Source organism: Agelaius tricolor, unplaced genomic scaffold, assembly GCF_023055355.1.
Source record: "Agelaius tricolor isolate 1412-34295 unplaced genomic scaffold, bAgeTri1.0.p SCAF_1, whole genome shotgun sequence".
Lineage (NCBI taxonomy): Eukaryota > Metazoa > Chordata > Aves > Passeriformes > Icteridae > Agelaius > Agelaius tricolor.
This window is the reverse complement of record NW_027269261.1, coordinates 33,990,703-34,014,402: the sequence shown is the minus strand read 5'-3', so window position 1 is coordinate 34,014,402 and position 23,700 is coordinate 33,990,703. Positions and strand designations below refer to the sequence as shown.

The 23,700-nt window shown below is 42.0% G+C and overlaps 2 protein-coding genes across 2 annotated transcripts in view; one reads left to right on the top strand and one right to left on the bottom strand.

The window, feature by feature from the left end:
* The window catches only part of LOC139591106 (protein ELYS-like), a 64,687-nt gene extending 53,946 nt beyond the window's left edge, over positions 1-10,741 (top strand). Inside the window, exons 9-25 of the mRNA XM_071429297.1 lie at positions 785-917; positions 1,004-1,185; positions 1,651-1,712; positions 2,397-2,525; positions 3,904-3,994; positions 4,083-4,172; positions 4,363-4,503; positions 5,268-5,372; positions 5,854-5,947; positions 6,248-6,371; positions 6,480-6,536; positions 7,534-7,680; positions 8,484-8,671; positions 8,843-8,987; positions 9,081-9,212; positions 10,357-10,504; positions 10,590-10,741. Of these exons, the coding sequence (XP_071285398.1) occupies positions 785-917; positions 1,004-1,185; positions 1,651-1,712; positions 2,397-2,525; positions 3,904-3,994; positions 4,083-4,172; positions 4,363-4,503; positions 5,268-5,372; positions 5,854-5,947; positions 6,248-6,371; positions 6,480-6,536; positions 7,534-7,680; positions 8,484-8,671; positions 8,843-8,987; positions 9,081-9,212; positions 10,357-10,504; positions 10,590-10,741 (2,120 nt within the window). The remainder of the gene's footprint in view (positions 1-784; positions 918-1,003; positions 1,186-1,650; positions 1,713-2,396; positions 2,526-3,903; positions 3,995-4,082; positions 4,173-4,362; positions 4,504-5,267; positions 5,373-5,853; positions 5,948-6,247; positions 6,372-6,479; positions 6,537-7,533; positions 7,681-8,483; positions 8,672-8,842; positions 8,988-9,080; positions 9,213-10,356; positions 10,505-10,589) is intronic.
* A 2,254-nt stretch (positions 10,742-12,995) lies between these two features.
* On the bottom strand, positions 12,996-23,500 carry SCCPDH (saccharopine dehydrogenase (putative)). Its single transcript, XM_071429286.1, has 12 exons — positions 23,210-23,500; positions 22,923-23,035; positions 22,016-22,096; positions 21,446-21,575; positions 19,790-19,839; positions 18,223-18,353; positions 17,554-17,671; positions 16,512-16,631; positions 16,323-16,379; positions 15,256-15,367; positions 14,348-14,429; positions 12,996-13,913 (listed from the first exon to the last, which is right to left on the bottom strand). Exons 1-12 carry the CDS (start codon positions 23,481-23,483, stop codon positions 13,802-13,804), a joined length of 1,380 nt encoding a protein of 459 aa, XP_071285387.1. The 5' UTR covers positions 23,484-23,500; the 3' UTR covers positions 12,996-13,801.
* Between the last annotated feature and the right edge of the window lie 200 nt (positions 23,501-23,700).

The following is a 23,700-nucleotide window of genomic DNA, read 5'->3' as shown; positions in this document are numbered from 1 at the left end:
ACATCATTCTTTAAGGGAAAAAGTAGGTTTTATTTTATGTTTGCTAGGGTGCTGGAACAGTGTGTGGGGTCATCTGTATAAGGCTGGTCAGTCAGTTTGTTCTGCCAGTTGTCTGCATTGAACAGTAAGATCATTCTGTTGCTTAGGACTGTTACCTGATTTTTTTTTTTATCCTGCTCAAACCTCTGGCTGCATCCAATGTGCATCCAGTGAATTTAGTTCCCCAGGGCTGAGAACTGGAGCCGGTCCTGTGAAATATCTTCATCAATGATCTGAATGAGGGGATCAAGTGCACCCTCAGTAAGTTTGGGACAGCACCATCATGAACAAGAATGTTGATCTGTTGGAGGGTAGGAAGGCTTTGCAGAGGGTTCTGCACAGGCTGGATTGATGGACCAAGGCCAGTTGTAGGAGTTTCAAACACCTTTTGCAATGCTACAGGCTCAGGGAAAAGTGACTGGAAATGTGCCTGGTGGAAAACTACCAAGGTTCTGTCAGCCTACATGACAGCTTGTTGAATACAAGCCACCCCATTAAAAAACCCCAAATCCCCCAAATAATTATTCATTCACCATGAAAAACTTAATTAATAAATGTGTATTTGATTTTGCTTAAAACAAATATAATTTGAATAAGAAAAAGAGGCACTGAAATCTATTGCAGAGATGGTTGCTATTTCATAATTTTTTTATCATTCCTAAGTAAAGAGCTGTGTTTCATGAATGAAATAACAGCAAATATCTCATATTTTCTACAGTAAGAAACAATGTCTTGTCTTTGACAGTAATCTCTCCTGACACCAGTGTATCAATCTTCAGTTGGCAAGTGAATACCTATGGTCAAGAAAAACCATCTGTTCATTTGGGAGTGTTTGACATCAATCGCTGGTATCATGCTCAAATGCCAGAATCACCAGGGTAGGTTTTAATTAAGATGTTTCAATATCCCTACAAAAGGTTAATTTAAAAACTGCTATTGAACATGTGCACTTGTTTTCTTTAAGGCCAGAAGAATTCCTTCATGATTGCCCCTATTTTGCCCTGTGGTCACTGGATCCTGTGATAAGCATGACTTCTCCAAACCTCATTTTGGATATTCTGGTACACGAGCGTAGTCTGAGTCGAGGAGTTCCTCCTTCCTATCCACCGCCTGAACAGTTCTTTAATCCAAGCACCTATAATTTTGGTAGGTATTTGACTGGTTTTCATTTGAATAGTGGCAAGCTTTGGTGGAGGTCAAATGCCACTTGAGTGGGTCTCTTTCTTGTTCATTGTTTGTCACATGAAAACCAAAGCAAAAAAAGCCCCACAAACCTTCTCCAACCTGGTTACCTTGTCCTGACAAGGCACTTAGTCTGGTGAAACATATCTGACAGGCAGCTGAGTTTTGGGTTTTGGGGCTTCTGTAACATGGCCTGGGAAGGGGTGATGGTCCCAAAATGAAATGCCTTTGAGCTGAGGCACGAAGCACAGCACTGGGTGGCACTCAAGTTTCTAGAGACAGAGAGTAACTCCTTTTTCTGGGATGTGTGTAAGTGATGTGATGAAGGAAAAGTGGTGCTGGAGGTTTGTCTTTGCAGACAGCAGTATTTATAAAGCATGAACTGGTGAGAAGGTGCCAAGGTCTGTCAAATGTTCCTTGTTTCTGCAGATGTGACCTGCTTGCTCAGCTCGGGAGTTGTTCACATGACTTGCACCGGCTTCCAGAAGGAGGTGACTTTTTTATTGTCTTGAGAGTGTCAAGAGATGAACCTTCTGTAACTTTTCTCTTGCAGTGCTTTGAGTGTCAGAGACCACTTGATGCTCACACTGCCCATGCACATGCATAGCTGCAGTCATATCGTGCCAGTTTCATGCAAATGGCAGTGTTGTAGGGAGGCATGAGCAGGGATTGAATGGCTGGAAAGGACGAGTGGGGTGGAAGCTGGGGAAAGTGTTTACTTCTTTGTATGGTGTGGAGTTAGGGTCTTGATCCCTGATGAACTTGAGCATGGAGAGAGGGAAAAGTGATTTAACTGTTGAGGAAGAAATGCATGTTTTTTCTCTCAACCTTGGCCAAATTCTAATTTCTGAGCCACTGCACAGCTTTTGACAAACCCTTTCAAATTAAGTTCCAGCTCACTAAATATTTCAGCTTCAGCACAAACAAGCACAGATGTGTGATTTAAAGTTGTGTGTTAGGTTTAACTTTTACAAAATGTAATTTGTGTCAGGGAAAATACCAGGCCTGTGTATTGACAGACAGGCTGGAAAATGCTTCCTTTAGCATTGCAAGGGTTGGTATTTTCTTCTACAGGGTATTTTATTAAAAATTGAAACCATTAGTTTGGCTGTTGTTTTTAAGGCAGAACCTTCGTGATTGAATGCTGTCTTAACCTGTTTTGATGGATGTTTCAGACCCTGAAGTTTTTGAAGAAATCTGGTCCTTTAATAAGTGAAGCCATCCGTGACAGCTACACTCGGTGTCTTGTAGCTGGCTTGCTGTCTCCAAGACTGGTTGATGTCCAGCCATCCAGTCTGAGTCAGGTGAGTGTATGCTGGAAAATCCAGGGGGAAATATATCCATCTTGTCTGAAGGCTGTAGAGGCTACAAGACATGACCATCTGAGTTTTACTTGCAAGTTGCTCTAAGAGGTAGGTGTTGACATTATTTAGCAGAAATAATAATATTCTTAGATCCAAACTCCGAATTTGACTTGGAAGAACCCTCTGTGCAAGCTGACCCAGGCCACATAATGCATATTTTGCAAGGCTGATGTAGGCTCTTACATTCTCATTAGATATTCTGATGTCAACTCTGGTTGGGAAGTAACTTGGGAAAGCAAGAAGTTTTATGATGACATTTCCTGAATTATGACTATATTGTTCAGAGACTTGTTATGCATTTGAGCAGGGACTGCTTTTGGATGCTAGAAAGAGAAATTTCAGAATTAGGTTAAGAAGCTTGGGTTTGAATTTCTTTGGCCACTCTAAGGAGTATTTGGCATGTTTCTTTGTCTGAAACCAGATTTCAGAAAAAATGGAAGTATCACACCTGCTTTCAAATGACAGAATGTGTAGAAATGTCTTTGAATGTAATAATTTAACTTAGAAGGAAAACATATTTTTGAGTATCTTTTAGAAAAAAGAGAGACAAGGAAAAAAAAAGAAAAATGTAAATTTCTTTGCAGGATCATTTCATCTGAAATAAATGTCTGAACACCAGCTGGAATTAGCTGCTACATTCTTTCCCATGTGTGTGCATGCCTGTGCATTATCCTTCTCAAGGACTGCCATGGCATTAGAATACAGTAATTGAACAGGCTGAAATTCCAGCCCATTAGAACTGAAATGTTTCGCTCCTTATAGTGCTTTAACAAATTGAAACTTAATGTTTTGGCTGTCAAAGTTGCTTCCTGTCTTGCTAGTCTCGGGAACTGCTTGGCCTCAGCTTCACTGTTTCCATGCAACCACAGTGGTGTTTGCTCTGTCCCCTTCACGTGCTCCTGATGGCAAAGGGGTGTGCCCAAAGTGCATAATGGGTATTAGCAGAGGATGTTACTGGAAACAGTTAACTGGGACTCTGTAAATGAGGACTGAAACCCTGAGGCACAGAAATGGAGATTGAAACTAGCCTGCATGAAGTTGAAATGTCAGAGGAAAACATTCCTGTGTTCCTCAAACCAACCAGCATTCCAGCCTGTGGCTAGAATGAAGAAAGAGTCAAGAATATGGAAGTAGCAGCATTTGCAGCTAATGTCTGAGTGGGTAACCAGTCAGAAGCAAACACTTCTGTCAGGGGCTCAGGTAGTGTCTGATTGAGGGCTACTGCATGGGTCACTGACAGAAGCTGCAGTGTTTATCAAGGTGAGACTGAGAGGAAAAGTCTGTGAGGTTGTGATTTGCTTTTGTCTGTCCTGTTCAGGAGGAGCAGTTAGAGGCAGTGTTGTCAGCTGCTGTGCAGACAGGTTCTTTGGAACTTCTGACGGGATGCATTAAACACTGGACTTCTGAAGGTAATGCTGCTTCCATTGTTTTTATGTGGTGTGTGTGTTTTGGTTAGAAATTGTGGCTTCATGTCCTTTTTGTTTTCTGTTTTTAAAGAGCAGCCAAGTTCTGCTGTAAATTTACGGTTTGTTCTTGAGTGGACGTGGAACAAAGTGATCTGTACAAAAGATGAACTGGACCAAATATGTGAGTAGTGGTGTGGTGGTTTTTGAAACCTGGAGTCATTCTTTGTAAAGGATCTTCTTCACTACTCTGCCAGTGTATGCTGCTGGTTCTTTAAGTGGTTCTTGAAGTCTCCTGTGCTTGTTGAAGTGTTGAAGTTTGGAAGTGTGCAGTTGCTCTGCTGAGTGATGATTCAATATTTCTCCTTGACAAGGTGTTCCGCTGTTTGATGGCTCCTGCAACTTCATTGACCCCCAGACATTACAGTCCCTCCAGCACTGCCAGCTGCTGCTGAGCAACCTCAGCACAGTCCTGAACTGTTTCCTAACAGAAGCCCGAGAGCTTACAGAGAAAGGTTGGTGAGAGCCCTGCTAGGCCTTTGGTCTGGTAGTTAACATTTGGAAGATGCTTGGGTTGTAACGGTGGAGACAGGAGCCATTGTTGTTTTGGATGGTTGGGAGAGAGTCAGGTTGAGCTGGGAGGAGAGGCTTAAATTTGATCAGTTGGGACTTTGATTTAAGCCACTTTGAGTTCAGGGGAGCAGCTTGTTGTGGAGTTCATGAGGCTGGGTAGGAGAGGGTGCACTGGTTCAGCACTGAGCTGAATAAGGACCTGGGTGCAGCAATTGCAGCAACAGAGTGTGGTAATGCTGAGAAGTGTTCCCAGTTGTTAGCTAGCAATTGATAGTTGTGTGCACATTGCTGGGAAATAGAAAGGAAACCAAAATGAGTAAAGCAATTTCCTTGAGCTTTTTTGGCTTCTGATTTTAAAAATTGTTGTTGGCATGTTGAGGGAAAAAGAGGACTATAATCTCTTTGGCTAAAGCAAAAATCTCTGCTACATGGAAAACAAATTTTGTCTTCTTGAGTGTATCTTATAGTTTAGGCTTTATTTTTCAATTTTAATCTTTCGTGATTCTGTTTCTTTGTAGTGATTGGGTTTTTTTTTGGTGGGGGGTGGAATGGTGGTTTTTTTCCTTCAAATTCATAAGTGTTCCAGAGGGACAACTACAAAGACAGGTTTCCACTGTGTTTGTTCACACTTTGTTTGTTCTGCAAAGGGGGTTTTGTAAAATGAAAGGAATTGCAAAACTCAAATCATGTTTTGCCTTTCTTTCAGGTTTTTCAGATTTGACAAATAAGCAGATGGTAACCAGCCTCATATTTTTGTATGTACAAGTGGTGATCTGGTTCTGTCGATCCAGTCTTCTTCCCGAAAGTTTAGGTAAGCAGAACCTGTAGTACCAGCACATTCATTTTGACAGTAAAAGCAGTACCTGCATGTTTTGAACCTTTGATTTATTGCTCGAGGTGAAAGTGCACCTTGGAAATGCTCTTAGTTGAGACACTTTATAAATTCCATTTTCAGCTTTAATTATTTTACAGATGCTCACATATTCAAAAAATCATTCCCTTTGAGAGTTGTTTATTTAGGAGTAGCCTTGAGCTTACCCTACATGCTCTGAATGCAGCATCAACCGCAAACATGAAACTGATCTTGAGACAAGAAGTAGTTGTAGTTCTGCAGTTTGCAGCAGTAGTAGTTTTGTCTTAGTTCTCCTTTAGCAAAGGCAGAAACAGTATTGGATTGAGAGTTGGAGGCTTCTGGAGGCTGTGTGGTTTCTGTCTGTCTAGACCAAAGTTTTAGTTGAAAAACGTGGTCTTACTTTAACTTGCTTTTACTTTATCACCTGTAGATGATCAAGATGATCACATGCATTTGTCCAGACCTTTCTACAATTACCCTCTGATTCAGAGCTACTATTCGGGTCACCGACAGAAACTGGAGCGCTTATCAAGGTAAGACTTAGAGGAATTCTCTAGAAAGCTGCCACTGTTAGACTGTGTGAGTGTGGTTATTTTTGCAGTTAAAACCCTTTGTCTGCACTCCTTGGCATTACACGTAACAGAGCATGAAAGCAAGCCTGGAACCCAAAAGGTCATTGCAACTCTTCTCTTGGGTTTGTGCGTTGGACTCCTTAATGAATAAGATGATTGTGAGCTAAGGACCATCTTTGCTCTGACTCCCGAAATCTGTGACACTGAGAGGCTGGAATGAGTGTTTTACTCTGTGCAAGCCCTTGGTCCCTTTTGTTGCAGAGGCAAATGGGATTCTGATTGCTTGATGATTGATGGAATGGTTTCCCAGTTGGGAGAGGAAGTGGAGAAGTTGTGGCGGAGAGATGAAGGCGGCACTGGGAGATACCCACCTGTTAGTTTACATGTGAGTGTTGTGTTCACTGGAAACCCCAGCAGCAGCAGCAGCAGTCCCCTAAAGCCAATGATGGTGAAAGACAGGAGCATTAGAAAACCTTTTCATCTTTCATTTCAGGCACTGCTGGATCTCTATTTGCTAGAAAGCATTGAAGAAAGCGACAAACATGCAATTGTATCCTTTCCAGATTCTGTTATTTCTCCTTCAGTAATAACAACATAAATGTTCTTACATGTTTGTCACCTATGTGTTTTTTTGCAAATTCTTTTCTGATACAAGCAAACAGGTTCCCTAAAATATTCAAGATAAAAACCTCGCTTAGTTTCTTTCAAAACATAATAGTTTTTAATTTTTTTAAGCACTCCTTTCTGTAGTAAAGGACTGTGTGTTAGAACAGTGCCTGAAATATGCTGCTTCAGAACAGAAGGGTTTGTAGGAATGGTTTTCCAGTTGCTGATTTGTTTCCCAGCCCAGCTAACAGTGTTTGCTTTTTTTTTGTGTAAAAAGTACAAGCACACAGAATAATAAAGAGGGGGTTGAGAACAGTCATTGGGCTGAAGCCTAATTTTTAAGCTGCTGGAATATGCAGACTTTCCTTTGTTGTTTGTTGGTTAAACGAAGAAAGGAGGCTGGAAAGCAAAGGGTTAAAAATGGTTGTGGTCCCAAGCTGCCTTACTCAGACATGATCCACATGCAGTTTTAAACACAATTTCAATCAGTCCGTGCTAAGTTGCATTGTAAGGGCACCACAATTTATGTTGGTTTTGTGAAGACAGGAAATGAGGAGAATAAAACAGCTGTAGAGTTTGTTTTCTTTAATAATTAAGTATTGGATGTTGAAGTGTGTTGAGTGTCCAACTGGTAGCGTCACTGACAGAAGCAGAAGCCTGGGTTTGTAAGAGCAGTATATAAACACCCAATAGCTGCCTTTTTGATTGCCTTCCAGAAATCCACAAGTGTTTCTTTCTGGAAGTATATTCAGAATATAGTTTTGAGATTAGGACCTGACTATTGATACAATATGTTTTTATAGCTTAAAATGGCAAGATCAATACCTTGGGATGTTCTGCTTTCTACAATTTTCATATTCTTATTTCATTGTTTTGCTAAGTGTACTGTGATACAAGTTTTTGGTCTTAGCGATTTATTTGCCTTAATTAGATACTCTCAGACAATTTACTTGCTGCTGGATATCATCCATATCTTTCCAAATAAAACAGAAACTTCAATTGACTCCTTTCCAACTGCCTTTGCTATCCCTTGGGGTCTTGTTAAGCTGATTCGAGGGTTTTGGCTTCTAGATCACAATGATTATGAAGTAAGTATGAAACAGTTGAGTTAGACACACATTGCACTGCAGAGCTGTAACCAATAACAATTTTTTTTAAATTGGTACTTAGGTGTTACAAGCACCTAAGAGCATAAGAAGCTTTTTTTTTAACACTGGTTTGACATCTTCAGCAACAAGTTAATGATTTGAAATTTTAACTACTTTGACAGAAATTGATTGAAACAAAGGCATAATCAGCATAAATAATGCTTCATATTTGAATTTGCAAAGCCATCTCTGTTTTAGGAGGTTTTCAGCAGACTGGTTGGGCACTGATTCTAAAAGAGTTTTTTGGTACTTGAAGCATGGAAACTGATGGTAGCAGGAACATTTGAGACAAAGACTGCAGGAGTGATAGGTCAGCCTGATCTTCCTAATGCTTTAGGTTTTGTACCTGTCACTATACGAATAGAACCAATTTGATTGTCGAGTAACTTATTATTTAGTAATGTATTTATAAAAAGGGATGTTTGTCCACAGAGTTTCATGAACTTAGAAAAATCTGAATCGTTCCTTTTAAGACATTGAAAATTTTATCGCTGATTTTTTTCCCTGCAAATACCTGAAGAATTTCTACGGATGTGTCCTGGATCAAGTATTTTGTTATTTAGACCTCTAAGTTGGTCTAACGCACATCCAGCCTTGCTGCTGATGTGTCCTGGATCAAGTATTTTGTTATTGAGACCTCTAAGTTGGTCTAACGCACATCCAGCCTTGCTGCAGAAAGTTTTGACTCTTTGTTGCATGGGTGTGTGTATCTCTGGTAATGAAGGTGTTCTCAACTTGTCCAGAATTCCCTGGCCCTGCTCTTCCATCCAGCTACACTCAAGACTGTGTCATGGCAACACATGAGGATAATCCAGTCCCTGATGTGCCAGGGGGAGCACAGGCGAGCCCTCAGGTACATGCAGATGATGAAGCCGTCGATGTCCAGCAGCAGCGAGGTGCGGCTGTTCCTCACCGTGCTGTTGTCCAATAGGTAAGGAAACCTCCACTCCTGGCATTCGCATCTTGGGAAATGTGGAGAACTGATGGCACGAATGGGGCTCCCCTCCATTTCCTTTGAGCTTTGAATGGATACTATCACTGTGGGGTATCTTTTTGGCCTCAGTGTTCCCATTCCTTTCCATGTCCTAAACCTTAACTGCAGGTGCATGGTGGAGGCTTGGGGTCTGTTGCAGCAACACACCACGAAGTTAAACATAGAAGAGTTGCTAAAGCACATGTATGAAATCTGTCAGGAGATGGGGCTGATGGAGGATTTGCTGAAGCTGCCCTTCACAGACACAGAAAAAGTGAGTTTGGAGAAGAAACAAAAAAAACCTTGTCTGTTTGGCAAGAGAAGAGGCAGAATGGTAATGATGTCTGAAATGTGTTATTTCTCACAGGAGTGTTTGGAGAAGTTTTTACAGACCAAATCAGGTGTTCAGAACCATGAATTCCTCTTAGTCCACCATCTGCAGCGTGCCAACTACATCCCAGCACTCCAGTTGAATCAATCCATGAAGGCCAATCTGACGGTAAGGGTAACAGTCCTGCTGAGTATGCATATTTCTGTCAGTGTGACTGATCACTTTTGATAGTCCTCAAGAAAAATCTTGCTTTGTCTTTTATATCACTCTTTGAAAGAATAGGAATAAGTTCCTACATGTCAAGTTACAACTCAACCTAAAAGGTGGGTGAAATAATTTTACTACTGCAAACTGCCGTGTGAAGTTATAAATGTTCAGTGCTTGACTCCACTGAAAGTTTGTTTGTATCTGACAAAAAATAGGTATCTTTTCTACGATCCCATATTTTCATTCAGTTCCTCAAATCCTGCTGTTATATATGGTTTAGCTAGGGAAGTTATTTGTGTCAGTTTTTTCTGTGGAATAAAGAGTATGTTGTATGTCACGTCTTGTATCTTGCTTTTACCCAAGAGCAGTCTGGATGCTCAACAGGTCCAATACGTGTAGTGGGGTTTAGTTGTGGTTTTGGGTTTTTTATTTTCTTAAATTATAGCGCATGCAAGCTCTCTGATTCCAGTAGTTTCATGCTACCAATTTTATGACATGAATTCTAACTTATGTTTCTCAAAATATCCAGATCAAATTCTGCATTATGTGAACTTCTCTTAGGGATCTCTGGTGCATGTGTTGCTTTTTGAAAGTGTATTTTTCCAGTAAATCAAACTTAAAAGGTAGTCTTGGAAGGTTTAAGTGTGTGAAAACTGTGTTCCAGACAGAACGTGTGTCTAAGTAGATTTTCCTAATTTTCCCATCATTTTGTCCAACATAATTTGCAGTTGCCCTGTGTATTCAGTAATCTCAGACATCTATATTTCATGATAACCAGGGGAAAGCCTGCTCTTCCATAAGCCATTTGAAAATTGCACGTGTAAAAAGTATGTACGTAAGAATAAGGCTCTGCAAAGTGCCAGAGTCCTTTTAACTAGGAGTTTTATGTTCTGCTTTTATTCCAGTCTTCTTTGCACTTATCCAAAACTACCAGGTGAAATTGGTGTGTGCTCCTGGGTGGACCTTGCTGTGGTTCTGTGCAGTGGATTTGTTGTCCTTTGTCTGTAGAGCAAATTTAGGCCTTAGTTGGAAAGAGCAGAGACATCCTGTGCAATGAACTTCTGGTGAATTGTTAACTTCTTGCTTTACACATTTCCTTTGTCAGAATGGTCGTGATCCTCGCTTGAGAGAGAGAGCAGTAGCCAGAAATTCTCTCTTAGACCAATATATCAAGATCCTTCCCACAGTTCAAAGGAAGCTGGCAGTAGAGAGAGCCAAGCCGTATCGTTTGCCTTCATCAGTCTTAAGAGAAGGTAATTTTAGAGAAGGGAACTTGGATGTGCAGCTGGCCATCACTTTGAATACACAAGGCTGATACTTTTCCCTCTTGCTTTACAGTCCCAAGGCCAAAGCCATTATCAACAGCAACAAGGCAGGCTAATGCAGGAAATGTGCATACAAGAACAAGTTTCATCAGTAAAGTACTGTCCAGATTTAAAGAAGCATGGCTAGGAAACAAGACAACCAAGTTCTCGGAATATAAGAAGTAAGCAGCCTTTTCACAAAGTTTAGCCTTGTTCTATGTGTTTGAAGGGAGACAGAAAAAGGAGAGAAATCTCTTTGAATTATGTGTCTTGGTGGGAAGGTACATGTGAAAATAGGTTTGTTTTGCTTTTTTTGCACATAAAATATACGTTTGAGACACAATTCATCATAAGTACTATGTGGAGAAACATACTTTTCTGCTATGATAATCTTAGTTAGGCAAATACATGTGTTTACATTATGAGAAATGTGTTTACAGAGTTTAAGACAGCTGAAACTAAAGCTTTGACCACCACCAAGCTCTTGGTGTACACTTTAACAGACGAACAGAAAGAAGTGCCTGTCACTTCTATGTGGGCCTAATGTATCACCCCAGCAGTGAGGGTTTACCTGTATTTCTTGTTCACTGAGTGTTCGTGTTGTCAGCATCACAGCATGTGGTTTTTTTAATTTATTTCTTGATTTTCCTAGTGTAAAATGTGTATTTTAACAGGTTGCTGGATTTGGTGGTTCATCCTGTTCCTTCCTGCTCTGTGGCACAGGATGAGACCCAGCAGCAGTCCCCGTGCAGAGCTTCTACTTCTTTTGTGGCATCCAGCCCCCTGAGAGCAAATGCACATCGCTCCAGCTCCCAAAACAATCTGCCAAGGGCATCAGAGCTGAATGTACTGGAAACGCGCCTTGTGGTCAAGGTTTGTATTTTAAAAAGTCAGTAGCAACCAACCAAACCAGAAGCTTGTGATCTGCTTTGTTTAAAATGAAACCCCTGGATTCAAATGCTGAGATACTTTTTGCATGCATGTAGTTATTGTATACACAGTCCTTTTCCAGCAGTAAAATGGAAAGAGAGGGAAAGTTTAGTTTTCAGTTAATTGCAGCGGTCACCTTGTCCCACAGCTTTGAGAAATACACTTGTTTTTATTGCATGGAACAAAGTTCAACCTGGACTTTTCAGTCTGTACTTAGCTGCCTAAAGATGCAATTTGTGGCTTAACCATGTCATTACTTAAGTGCCAAGTAGCTTTGTTTAGTTTGATGTGCATTTCTACAATTAAGAACTGTGCTTCAAACTCTTAATCCAGTGTTATGAATGACAACTGAGCAATGTCAGTGATGTCAGTCTCTGTCAGATTCAGTGATGACTCTCTGCAGCAGTTTTGCCTATCAGGTGGTTTGTGTTAAACTGTATTTCCAGTCACGGCCATCTCCCTGAATTATAACCTTTTTCTTGTTAGGAAATATCATCTATACTATTGAACTAGCTTCATCCTTCTCCTTTCTAACTCTTTCAATACTGTAAAACATTTCTGAGCCAGGAAAACCTGAACACTGCTACATGAGGATATGTAGGTATTTTTACAGCACTATCCCTTCATCTTGTGTGCAGATTGATTAATTAGTGCAGAAATAAGCTGCGGCTGTTGCTCTGTTGACTGGCATCTGGAATACAGCAATTGAAAACACTGTCTTGTGGAATAAGGGTTATGTGCCTTTTAAAAGAGCAGCGTAGAAATTGCAAAAATTACGGGGATAGGAGAGAACATTGTAGGCAACAAGGTGCTATATTCTTGTTTCTTCAGGAATTTTGAAAAATAACTTGTTATCATAACTGAATCTTTAAGCACTGGGGACCCAATTGTATTTTACCCTGTCAGAGGCAGTGGGTCACTCTGCACTGCTCCACAGCCAGAGGGCACTGCTATGTGATGGGCACCCCTGGCCGTGCACACACCTTGTGTTGGAAAACTGCTCCTGGTCATGGGCAGTGGCAAATGGTCAGTTCTGAAGAGAAACAGAGCATGTGAATTGCACACAGGAACTGCTCTGATCCCTGTGCCTCAAATACATAAACTCTCAGCTGTAACGTAGTACGTATGTTTCACATTCAGGGGTGAGTGGAAGGGAAAAGCAGCTTTTCTGTGTCTTGAATTTCTTCTAGCTCGGTGTGAAATTAGTCTGCTTGCTACTGAATAAAGCATTAACAGACATTTTTTAACTTTAGGTTACTGAAGACAGTGCAGTGACAGCATAAACTTAAGAAGCAGCACCTAAAACCCCACCATATAGTGAACTACATCCATAAAGCAATCTTCGACACAGCTATGAGACTACAAAGCATCAATCTGTATGTGATTTGCCTCAGAATAATAAAGGTCAGTGTGAAACAGCTGAGGGAGATAGAGACTTTTGTGACCTTAACTATCTCAGAGTAACTCTCATAGGTTTTACAAGTTCTACTGATACAACAAAAAAAGCCTCTACACGGAAACAGAATTTAATGTATTCACACTCCTGAAAATCATGAAGGCTACCTTTCAAATATTCCCGTGACTCAAAGGTTCCACTGCCCACAAATACAAACCCAGAAATCAGAGAGCAGGACAAGACACTCTTATAATTCTTAGGCTAACAACAAAAAGCAGGCTCATCAACCACAGTATCAAGTAGTGTGAAACAGGTCAGTGCACCCAGAACCTGGATCGCATCAGGTCAGATTCCAAAAACAATCAACAGAACAAGCCTCCTTCTTTACAGAAGCAAAAGCACAATACAGTTCATGACTACTTACCTAACTACAGAAACTACACATAGATCTGCACTAACAACAATTATTAAATAAAGGAAAGATTAATTGAAGATGTTAATAAAGACATACACCAAACACACATTAGAAATAACTAGTAGCTTATCTGCTAAGGCACTTCTGTTTCCAGGCTGCCTGCTTTACATAGTTGCAGAATGGGGCAAAGCAAGGCAGCTATGCTTACTTGTGAAGCAGATGGTATAGTGGGTCCATGAAGTAGGAACTTGAACTTAGATAATGAGATTAAGATTCCAGAATTAGTACCCAAGAAGTTACCAATTTAATATGTCTGTGAATTAACACTCAATACCCACCCTTTAGGGGTTTGCTCACTATAGCAAATACTATTATAGCTTTTAACTTGAATTTTCTTCTGTTTCTGCTGCAAACAATAGCATAGTGAAACTGTTTTATGATTAGGCTTTTGCAGCCAAATGGGTTTTATTAGAGTTATACTCAGGAAAGGTGTTAGTTCATACAGTTATGTTCTGACTTCAGGCTTGCTAATAACAGAGAACTCAATACCACGCTTGTTGAGGCGATCAATCAGTTTTGTTTTCGAGAAGGCAGCTCCTGGGGAATACACACCACCCCTGCAAGTGAAAATCAAAAAGGAGAAACATTAGTGGCAGAGTGATTGAGGGACACCTTTTGTTAAGCTAGAGATGTACTTCCCTGACTAAGAAAGAAAAAGCCACTTAGTCTGAGAAGAGAGTGGGTGAGGAATCTGCCAGGGTGATTATAATCCTAGGTTCATTTCTGCATCCAGCAAGCTCTATAGAAACCACTCCATTAACTGAACATAAAGACATGGATGCCAAGGCCTGACTAGAAGCCTGTGACTACTGATTGGCTGGTGAAGAGCAAGTGGCTTTAAATCAGCTTGCAGTGAACCATCTCCCTTGCACAGCCAGTTGGGTGAGGTAACACAAATCCACAGGGCTGATTAAATGTATTTTCAAAGAGAAACATTTGCACACAGTAGCTTTAAGGGAGAGCAAGCTGCTCAGCATGGGAAGGTACTTACTGTTTAGGCAGAGAAGCTGAATCTTCCAGAAGAGATAGAGCTGCTTGAACCATTGCAATTGGTGTAGCAACATATCCAGGCTCTGACAAAAAAAACAAACCAAACCAAAACCCCCCAATAAAATACGGTGCCTTGAAATGTGGAATGTAATCTTGCTCTTCCCTACAGCATTCTGGAGAATAATGTCTTTAGCAATGAAACAGCCTTTCCCATTTACGAACAGCTTTTTTTTACCCAGTAAACAGACCGAGTAGCTGGTGAAATCCTTAAGATCTAATCCAGACAAATACCGATTCACATAATGGCCTCTAACTACACAACTGTGAGTGACCACATCATGGTGACAGAGGGCTTTCTGACACAGCAAGAATTTTCCCCATCCTGTACTTCAATGCAGAATTTTACCATGCAACACTTGCATTCTGCCACATCTCTAGTTATTTAAACAAGCTGTACTCCAGTAACTCATTTCTGACTGTACATTCTTGCTCTCTCCAAACTTCAGATGTCATGTCTCCTCAAGGAATGACCTGAACAAAAGTATATAATAGTCAGAAATTATACCACACCAGACCTGTTAAAGTTCACTCTCTGGGAGCTGGAAATAAACCAAGTACTAAGTGCAGGCTGTAACAACTAAAAACTATTCTTAAACCCCTCTTCCTTCAAAAGGTCTGCTCTGCAAAAATGAAAATCAGACCAGGGAAAGTCAGAGTAAAGAGATTCACAAGAATGCAAGTGAACTGGCTATTTCAGAAACCAGGTCACAATGAATTCTAGTATCCAAGTTAATACACTGTGAAGGCCGTTGGCTTTGTTCCTGTTGCAAGTGCTTCTCAAGGGTGAAAGGGACAGCAGTGCAATCAGAAATGTATTTTAGAGCAGGGAATGCTAGGCAAAATACATACCTGGTCCTTTCACTTCAGTGCAGATCTTCACATTTGGTTTGGCATTCTGGGGATCTTGTCCCTCACTGTAACCCTCACCAAAAAACGTCATTGTAAAAGAGGTTTCATCCATCTGTAAGTGGACAAGACGAGCATGGTCACCAAAAGAGAAACTGGTTGCTACCAGGAAAGCATAAGTAGTAAATAAAAGTATCCAAATTCTATATATAGAATCCTGCCAAATACTATAATCCATTTAAACATGAAAGGAGTTATTTTAAATTACTGCTTAAAAAGTTAATCTGAGTTTTTAATTGCTTCCACTTTGTTGCACTGGCTTTGTACTAAAGTCTGTTCTCTCAGTACTTTCAGTCCTGGGCTTTTTGCTAATCAGTCTCCCTTGGTCATCACCTTTGATAGAGTGCTTTTGAGCCATCCATGGGAATACATCAGGCCCAGAAACATTATCCATTTATTCCTCATAGCAGTTACACACACTTTGATGTCTAGAAGCAGAAGGCATGGTTATTTAAATATCCAGTAACTATCTAAACAGGCACACACAACATGCATTTGGACCTAGGGAGGAAACTGGTATGAGTGGAGGCTGAGGTTTCTTGGTCTGATCAGCCAGGAGGAGACTGAGGGAAGACCTCACTGCAGTTACACCTTGTGAGAGGAAGAGGAGGGGCAGGCACTGATCTCTGTGGTGCCCAGTGACGGGACATGAGGGAATGGCCTGAAGTTGTGTCAGGTTGGATATCAGGAAAAGTTTCTTCACCCAGAGGGTGGCTGGGCACTGGAAGAGGCTCCCCAGGGAAGTGGTCACAGCACCAGCCTGACAGTGTCATCAGCCTGACAAGAAGTGCTTGGACAGCACTCTCAGGCACATGGTGTAACTCTTGGGGTATCCTGTGCAGCGCCAGGAGTTGGACTTTGATGATCCTTGTGGATCTCTTCTAACTCAGAATATTCTGTGATTCATTTAGAAATTATTTCTTTGAGGCTAAGCAGTTGACTTTAAATTACTATTCCACCATTACCACAACAAATGTATTCTGTAACTGTGGTAGAAAACAGTCAGTTACCTGCTTCTGGGTTGGTCCTTTCTTTGAGAAGCATCCAGCAGAGAAAAATTCTGGGTACTGTATGAATAGAGGAAAGAAAAAAAAAAAGGAAGAAAAAGACAAAAAAAGACCAGCAGTAAATAAGAGGGAGAAAAAAAGATATCTCCAATATCTCCAAACACTAAATTATTTTGTGTTTTGAAAACTTACTTTTGTCAGAAGTTTTCTTCCAAAGTTAAACTTCACCAGAAGAAGAAATAACATGCCCAGAAACATCAGCTTGATAACAGAGCCAAGACCACCTACGGTCACATAAGCACCATACTGGACCTGAAGAAGAATGTATTTTCAGTGATGGGATTGACATTAATTTTTTCCATCAATTGATTTTTATAAATCAATCTACCCTGTAAGTAAGATGCAGTTATTTTGTACAACATACATGGGTTTAAACAGGGCCTTAAACAATTGTCTTAGTTCTAAGGAACTGTTTGAAGAATGCTTCACTTTATCATTTATTCTGGGAAGACAATGTAACGACAGAGTGAAGAGGGAGCAGACATGGTACACAAGAACAGAAGACTTTACAGAAAGATGTGTTTTGGCATCCAATTTCAGCCTTCTTTCCTAGATCTTACTTTTCTCCTCCTTGTGCTTTTTTTAAAGAGAAACTGAAATAGAATGGCAAGCCTTTCTCATTTGTAGCTTTCGAGTGCATTTTTAAAGCACCATCTCACCCTCACTGCTGAACTGATGCCTGTGATTCTGCACAGTTATACAGATTGTTGGTGGTCATCTCCTCTCAGGAAATCATGGAAAACAAAAATTAATCATCTTTTCCACCACCATTACTTCACACTGCCTTTACTCTGCACACTGGAGACCCAAGCATCAAAGAAATCTTAAGACATAAATGAGCAGCATATGAATTATGTATCAGAATATTTACTACACTATACTGAGCTGGCTATAGCTACCATTGACTACAATTCTGATGCTTTTAGAAGCTCTGCTGATACAACAAGAAAAGTCTCTGCACAGAAGCAGAATTTAATATATTTATCATGAAGGCTACCTTTCAAATATTCCTGTGACTCAAGGTTTCCATTCCCTACAAATATATACCCAGAAATCAGACAGCAGGAGAACCTGACATGACAATCTCATAACTATCATGTTACCAAAGGCAGGCTCATCAGCCACAGTCTCAAGTAGCATGAAACAGGCCAGTGCACAAATAACAGTAACTTACAGGTGTTTGCTGCAACTCGGTGTGCAAATAATGCTGAGTCCTTTTCACGACAGAACCATCAGCTCCCATAAATCTAAGACAGTACTCCTTGAATTCCGGACTGTAAAACATAAATCCCCTGCAAATGAAAAAAAATTAAGTCAGAAAAAAAATGTTCCAATCTTCACACAAACTGAAAGAATTGACCATAATGGCCTTACCATTACCAGTTTTCTCTCAAGAATTTTTGTGACATTATCTCTTTTCACTGAAAGCAAGCAATTCCAAATATATCCCTGGCTCACTCAAAATTCACTACATATAATTCACTATATATAATTCACTGTATGCACTATATCAAGGATGAATCTGATAATCAATATAATATTTTCTTTTTTTTCCCTCCATTCTACTAATCGCTTCTGAAATCAAGTTTCCCATGTCACTAGAAGTCCTTTAGAATGAGTTAATTTTGAGACTCAGTAAATGCTCAGACATGTTGTCTTTTCAGTAAGATATGAACAAGTCTGTAAAACTGAACTTATCTTCAATTCTACTAGATGAGCATCTATGTGTTCATAGGACACTAAAGTCCTAACTGTATCTTTTCAGTATTTAATACTGTACCAATCTGTATCATAAATACTGGAACTGTTAGGAGACTGTATATTCCACATCTTATGCTTATACCTTTTTTTAAGCTTTGCACCAACTACTGGAATAGCGGCATATCCTATCTGTTTTCGAAGCTTCTTCAGGCTGGCTTCATCTGCAATGCCATAGACAGCTGATTTCCAGGTCCCATCATGTACACCAAGACCCTTGTGACATACCATGAAACAATAATTAGTTCAGTATTTAAAGGTTTCATGGATTATTTTAATACTATTAGAATCACTACATGTATTACAATTATTACATATAAATGTTATGATGATAGGGTACTGAAATGGTGTGGGTTGACCTTGGCTGAATGTCAGGTGCTTGCCAAGACACTCCATAACTCTCCTCCTAGCTAAGATAGGAGGAGGAGAAAATAAGATGGAAAAATCCCTTGCGTGTAAAGATAAAGGTGAGTTAATAAAGCAAAAGCTGCATATGGAAGCAAAGGTGTGGTAGTAACAAATGCCTCCCCCCCTGCCCTTCTCCTTCTTTTCCTTAGCCTTTATTGCTGAGCAGACAGTATGGAACATCCTCTTGGTCAGTCTGGGGCAGCTGTCCGGGCTGTGTCCCCTCCCAGCATCCTGCCCACCCCAGCCCACGAGGTGAGGGGGGGAATGCTGCACAGACAGCCCGAGTGCTGTGCCAGCACTGCTCAGCAGTGGCCACAACACTGCTGTGTTACTGTCACCTCTGCAGCTGCCACACAGCTCAGCACTGTGAGAGCTGCTGTGGGGAAATGAACTCCAGATCAGCCAGACCCGACACAATCTCCACCCCTCTTTCCACATGACCTGCAACATACTCAGGACCCACAGAATTTAATACATACCTGTAGCTCTTCATAACTACATCTCAGTGTAGTTAATTCTCATTATTGAAATCCATTTCTTACCAACACTTTGAACTTATGCTATATATTTAAATAGATGTCCTCATATCCAACATATAGATGTATACATTCCCATGAACTGCTATCCCCTGCTGCTTAACAGATACTACTCTCCCATTCCATGGGCCTCCTCCACTCCTCCAGATGTTTTTTAACAACAAAAATGGTTTGTAAGGCAAGATAGATACTCATGCCAGGAGCAGTAGTGTTTGGTTCAAGACTGACTTGGATCATTGTTGCATTGTTTTAACAACAGCATTAGAATTATTACATATATTACACATTATTACAATTACGATCCACAGGTATTATCATTACATGCATTAATGTACATTGAAACGACCTTCCCCCCACCAACAAACAAAAACCCCAAACAGCCTAACACTAGGATTACTGGCAATACACTCTGGATCTGTTACAGTTTCACTTGTGTAAGAATCCTTCCCACATGTCTGCAAAAGCAAAATAGTTCTTGGAGCAGCTTACCAGGGCAAAGTGTAGGTAGACAGCTCTGCAAACAGACCTTACAAAAGGTTGTTTGCTTAGGATACTTTTAGTAGCTCCTAAAGAATAAAGTTCTCAGACTTATCAAAGACCTGCCAGCTTGCTCCTTGGTCTGACTTAATGTAGCAACATTTATTCTGATGGGCTGTGGTGATGTTATCACAAATACTCCTGAGTTTCAGGAAGGAAGAAACAACTAACCTCAGGCCCAGATTTCACCGACAGGAAACTTTCAACAGCAGTTAAGGTACCTGTAAGGGAGGGGAAAATATTACATATTTTCAATATTGCATATTGGCACATGCAGTCATTAATCTGCAGAGTCAGAGAATGCTCTGGTATACTCAAAACAGCAGGCCACTGACATTAAAAGCTGAAAAAGCAGAGTTACATCTTTATCTCAAAGCAAAGTAACGCAACATTAAGATGCACAGCTATTTGAGTTAGCAAGTTATTACATTTCTTGTGTAAATTACTTCAATACGGGTCACTAGTATTACCTCTATTCATTAAATTTTTTCCTTTATCTAATGAATGAGATAATGTAAAAAAAATCATTGAAAAAAAGGAAAGTAATATTGAGAGCCACATTTAGTTTTCCTCCAAGTTTCAAAATAAAAGATGATGTAGGCTGTGAAAGCAAACATGAACTTAAAAATTTTGTTACACCCAAACTACAAAAAACCCACCACCAAAACAAAACAACCCACAACCCCCCAAAAAACCCAAACCACAGAAAATATTTAATTTTAGCATAGATTAAAATAGTGTTCTGAAAAGAATGCTTAGTTTGATGAACAGCAAAACAACACAACGCCTCCAAATTCTGATTTGTTTTGCTTAGTTCCTTCTGAGATTGGAAAACTGTATTTGTATGGATAAACTTCAATATAGCAAGCAACTGGATAGACAGAGGTAATGCCATAAAGTCAAAATAGGAAGAGATAAAAGGTATCTATTCAAAACAGGTATCAAACATCAACAGGTACAACCTCATGAACATCCAGATACTCCTTTCCATACCTTGTTTCTCCTCCAAAGTCTGAGTTTCTTCAACTGAATGCTGACTCCAATGTAAACCGATCCCATTTAGCAGCCTTTTTAATAGCCCATAAAAGCAAAACATTTGGATACTCTTATGGGCCCTCCCAACTTAAAGTCAGACCTGATGAACAGAGTATCCTCATCTGGGAGCAGGATCAAGTACTATTTACATAGAATTAAATCCTCCCATGTATTTTCTTAAATGTATTTCTCTTTCAGTTACCCTCTAGCTATTATAGAAGTCAAAGGCACTGCTACTTACACTCACAAAACAGATTCTCAGAGCTTGCAGTTGAAAAAGGAAACTTTGGAAACCTCATCACCCCCCAGTCTGTGGTCTCCTTCCCACTGTGTCTTCCCAACAAGATTTTCACTGCACAAGTGGCAATTGTGCTGAGGCTGCCTAGGGACATCCACACATTGGCTGAGCAGCCTGCTGCTCACAGCTGAACATTCTGTCCTCTCAGATTCACAGAATATTCCCAGCTGGAGGGGACCCATCAGCACCATCGAGTGAATGGCCCTCGTGGGATGGAGCCCACAGCCTCAGTGTTATTAGCAGCCTGCTCTGAACAACTGGGCTCATCACAGGGCCCTCTCAGTGAACAATGGGACTATAACTCCTCCCCTATCCAATGACCCATCCAATGGGACACTCAATTTCTCTCTACCACATTTGGTTGAAACTGGTCACCTGGTAAAGGCAGGCAAAAAGAGACTCTGAGAGAGTTTCCACAGGACCACTGCTGCTTTAGGAAATCAGATGAGAGCATAATCTGCATTCTTTTTCCACCATAAAAATATTCTAGTCACCTTTCAGCTTGTCTCTGGTGTACAGTACTCCCATATCTGCCGGTATGGAGTCAAAGCCACAGCTTCCAATGACATATACCCCCTTTTCTGCAGCTTTCTCATTGTATTTCAGGTACATTCCTTCCAGAAACTGAAACACAGGCAGAACAAATATTTTAAGCTGAAATTCATTCTTGGCCATACCCAATATCAGCCATCAGCACTTCACTGTCACATCATAGGCTTCAAGTATTTTTGACAGATATATACGATTCCTGATCTGTAGTATGAAAGTTTCACAGCAGTGAAAAGAAAAGTACAAAATTCCTATGTAGTATCATAACAGAGGCTTGAAGCATATTCAGCAATTTGGAACTTCCACAGAGACCCAAAGAGGCTGTCTTAAAAGCAAGAAAACTACACAACCAAGTATAATGTACTTTAAAATAATTACTGCATCTTGAAATTGTAGATCAGGAGGCAGAATTTGTCTTCATGTTCAGAACCATAAGCAGAAACAAGAAACAAACTAAACAAACATTCATTTTTCAGAGCCTTGATATAATGTCATGCTTTTTTACCATCACATACCTGGGGTTCTCCACAAATGTCAATGAAGCTTGCACCATTTTCAACACAAGCTTTGACCACAGGTTCTCCAAAGAATCTATACTATAGAAGGAAAGAACACCAGATGTAACAAAAGAAAACCCACATACCACAACTCACCCAGTGTGCTTTACCTAAAGTATATCTATGCAATAGAAGTGATATTGATTTTTCTAAGTGGGGCAAAAATGCAAGAGCACTTCTATTTCTTGGGAGTGTGGGGAGAAGAAAACAAACTTCATTGCTGCCAATGGAGCTTGCTGCAGACTACTGCACCTGATTTCTCTCATGAAATCAGATCAGATCACCAAGACAAATTGAATACTGCCACTAATTTCACTTTACACTTCCTGCACTCTTATTATCAGCATATTCTCTACTTAAACATTGAATTTCAAAGAGATGGTCATGACCGAACTTCCACCTCACACACTTTGATGCTCTCTGAATGCACTGGAAATACTGCCACTCTAAGTTTTAAAAGGGCCAAGTGCTTCTGACAGCGAGCCTGTGGGCCCCTTTTCCAGCTCCGTGCTTAACCCTAGCAACAATGACATTCTGGCTCAACCCAAAACGTTGAGCCAAACTTTACCATCAGAATCTTAGGCTGCCTGTGAAAGACTGAAAACCATCTCCGCTGTATTTCACTGCGGACACCTATCCGTGAACCGCACCACTGCGACGGCGGTGGGAAACCCTTCGGCCACGGCAGCGCACAGCGGTACTGGAACTCCGGGGTCGAGTTCCACCAGCTGCGCTGTCCCTGCGCGGCCGCGGCAGCTCTCGGTGCCCCGGTGCGGCGCAGGCAGCCCGGCCGCCCGCAGCCCAGGCACGGCCCCGGGGGCGGACTGGCCGCGGCGGCACCGCCCCGCCCGCATCCCGCACTCACCGGGCCCACGCAGCTCAGTACCACCCGGGTCTGCTTCGCCATGGCTGCCAGCGAGCCCGCGTCGTCCACATCGCAGAGCAGCACGCCGACCTCGTCCCCGAGCGCCGCCTTCCCTGCGTACCGGAGACCGCGGTTACCGACACCGCTCCGCCCGGGACGAGCCCCCTCCTGCCCGGCGCAGCGCCGGGGCTCGCCCTGCTTCGCTTCTCTGCCCTTGCCCGCACACCCGACCCGCCGGGCCTCCCCGGGCAGCGGCGCTGCGCCCCCGCCCCGGCCGCGGCCCGTACCCAGCTGCCCGGCCGCCCGATCCAGCACCGCCCGCAGCTTCTCGCGGTTCCGCCCGGCCACGGCCCAGCGCAGGCGGCCGCTGCACAGCTGCCCCTCGCCAGCGGCCGTCGCCGCCGCCGCCCGCGCCACCTCCTCCACCACGAACTGGCCGGTGAAACCCGAGGCGCCGAACACCACGATGTCGTAGACCCGCCCGGCCGCCATGGTGCTACTGCGGGCCGTCATGGGGCGAGCAGCCTTCGTACTGACGGCAGCGCCGGGCAGCGCTGGCATGACGGTCCCGCTCCGCCCCGCCCCGCCCCGGCGGGCCCAGCCCGCCCCGCGCCCCCTCGGGCTGCGCTCCGCCCGCCCGGCCCGAGCGTGGCCTTTGCTCGGCTTGGGCGGCAGGGGCAGCGCCGCAGCCTCCCGGGGCGTTTAACGGAACAGGAGAGTAGAAATGTGCCAGGGTACGGCCCAGGGGGCCTGGAGCCCTGCGGCGTAAGCGACGTTA

Excerpts from the sequence above, each read along its gene's own strand:
- SCCPDH (XM_071429286.1), bottom strand. The coding sequence starts at position 23,483 with ATGCCAGCGCTGCCCGGCGCTGCCGTCAGTACGAAGGCTGCTCGCCCC. Across the intron at positions 22,097-22,922 it reads TACTGAGCTGCGTGGGCCCG|TATAGATTCTTTGGAGAACC; the intron begins GTGAGTGCGGGA and ends TTCCTTCTATAG. Across the intron at positions 18,354-19,789 it reads CGGTGAAATCTGGGCCTGAG|GGTCTTGGTGTACATGATGG; the intron begins GTTAGTTGTTTC and ends GTATGTCACAAG.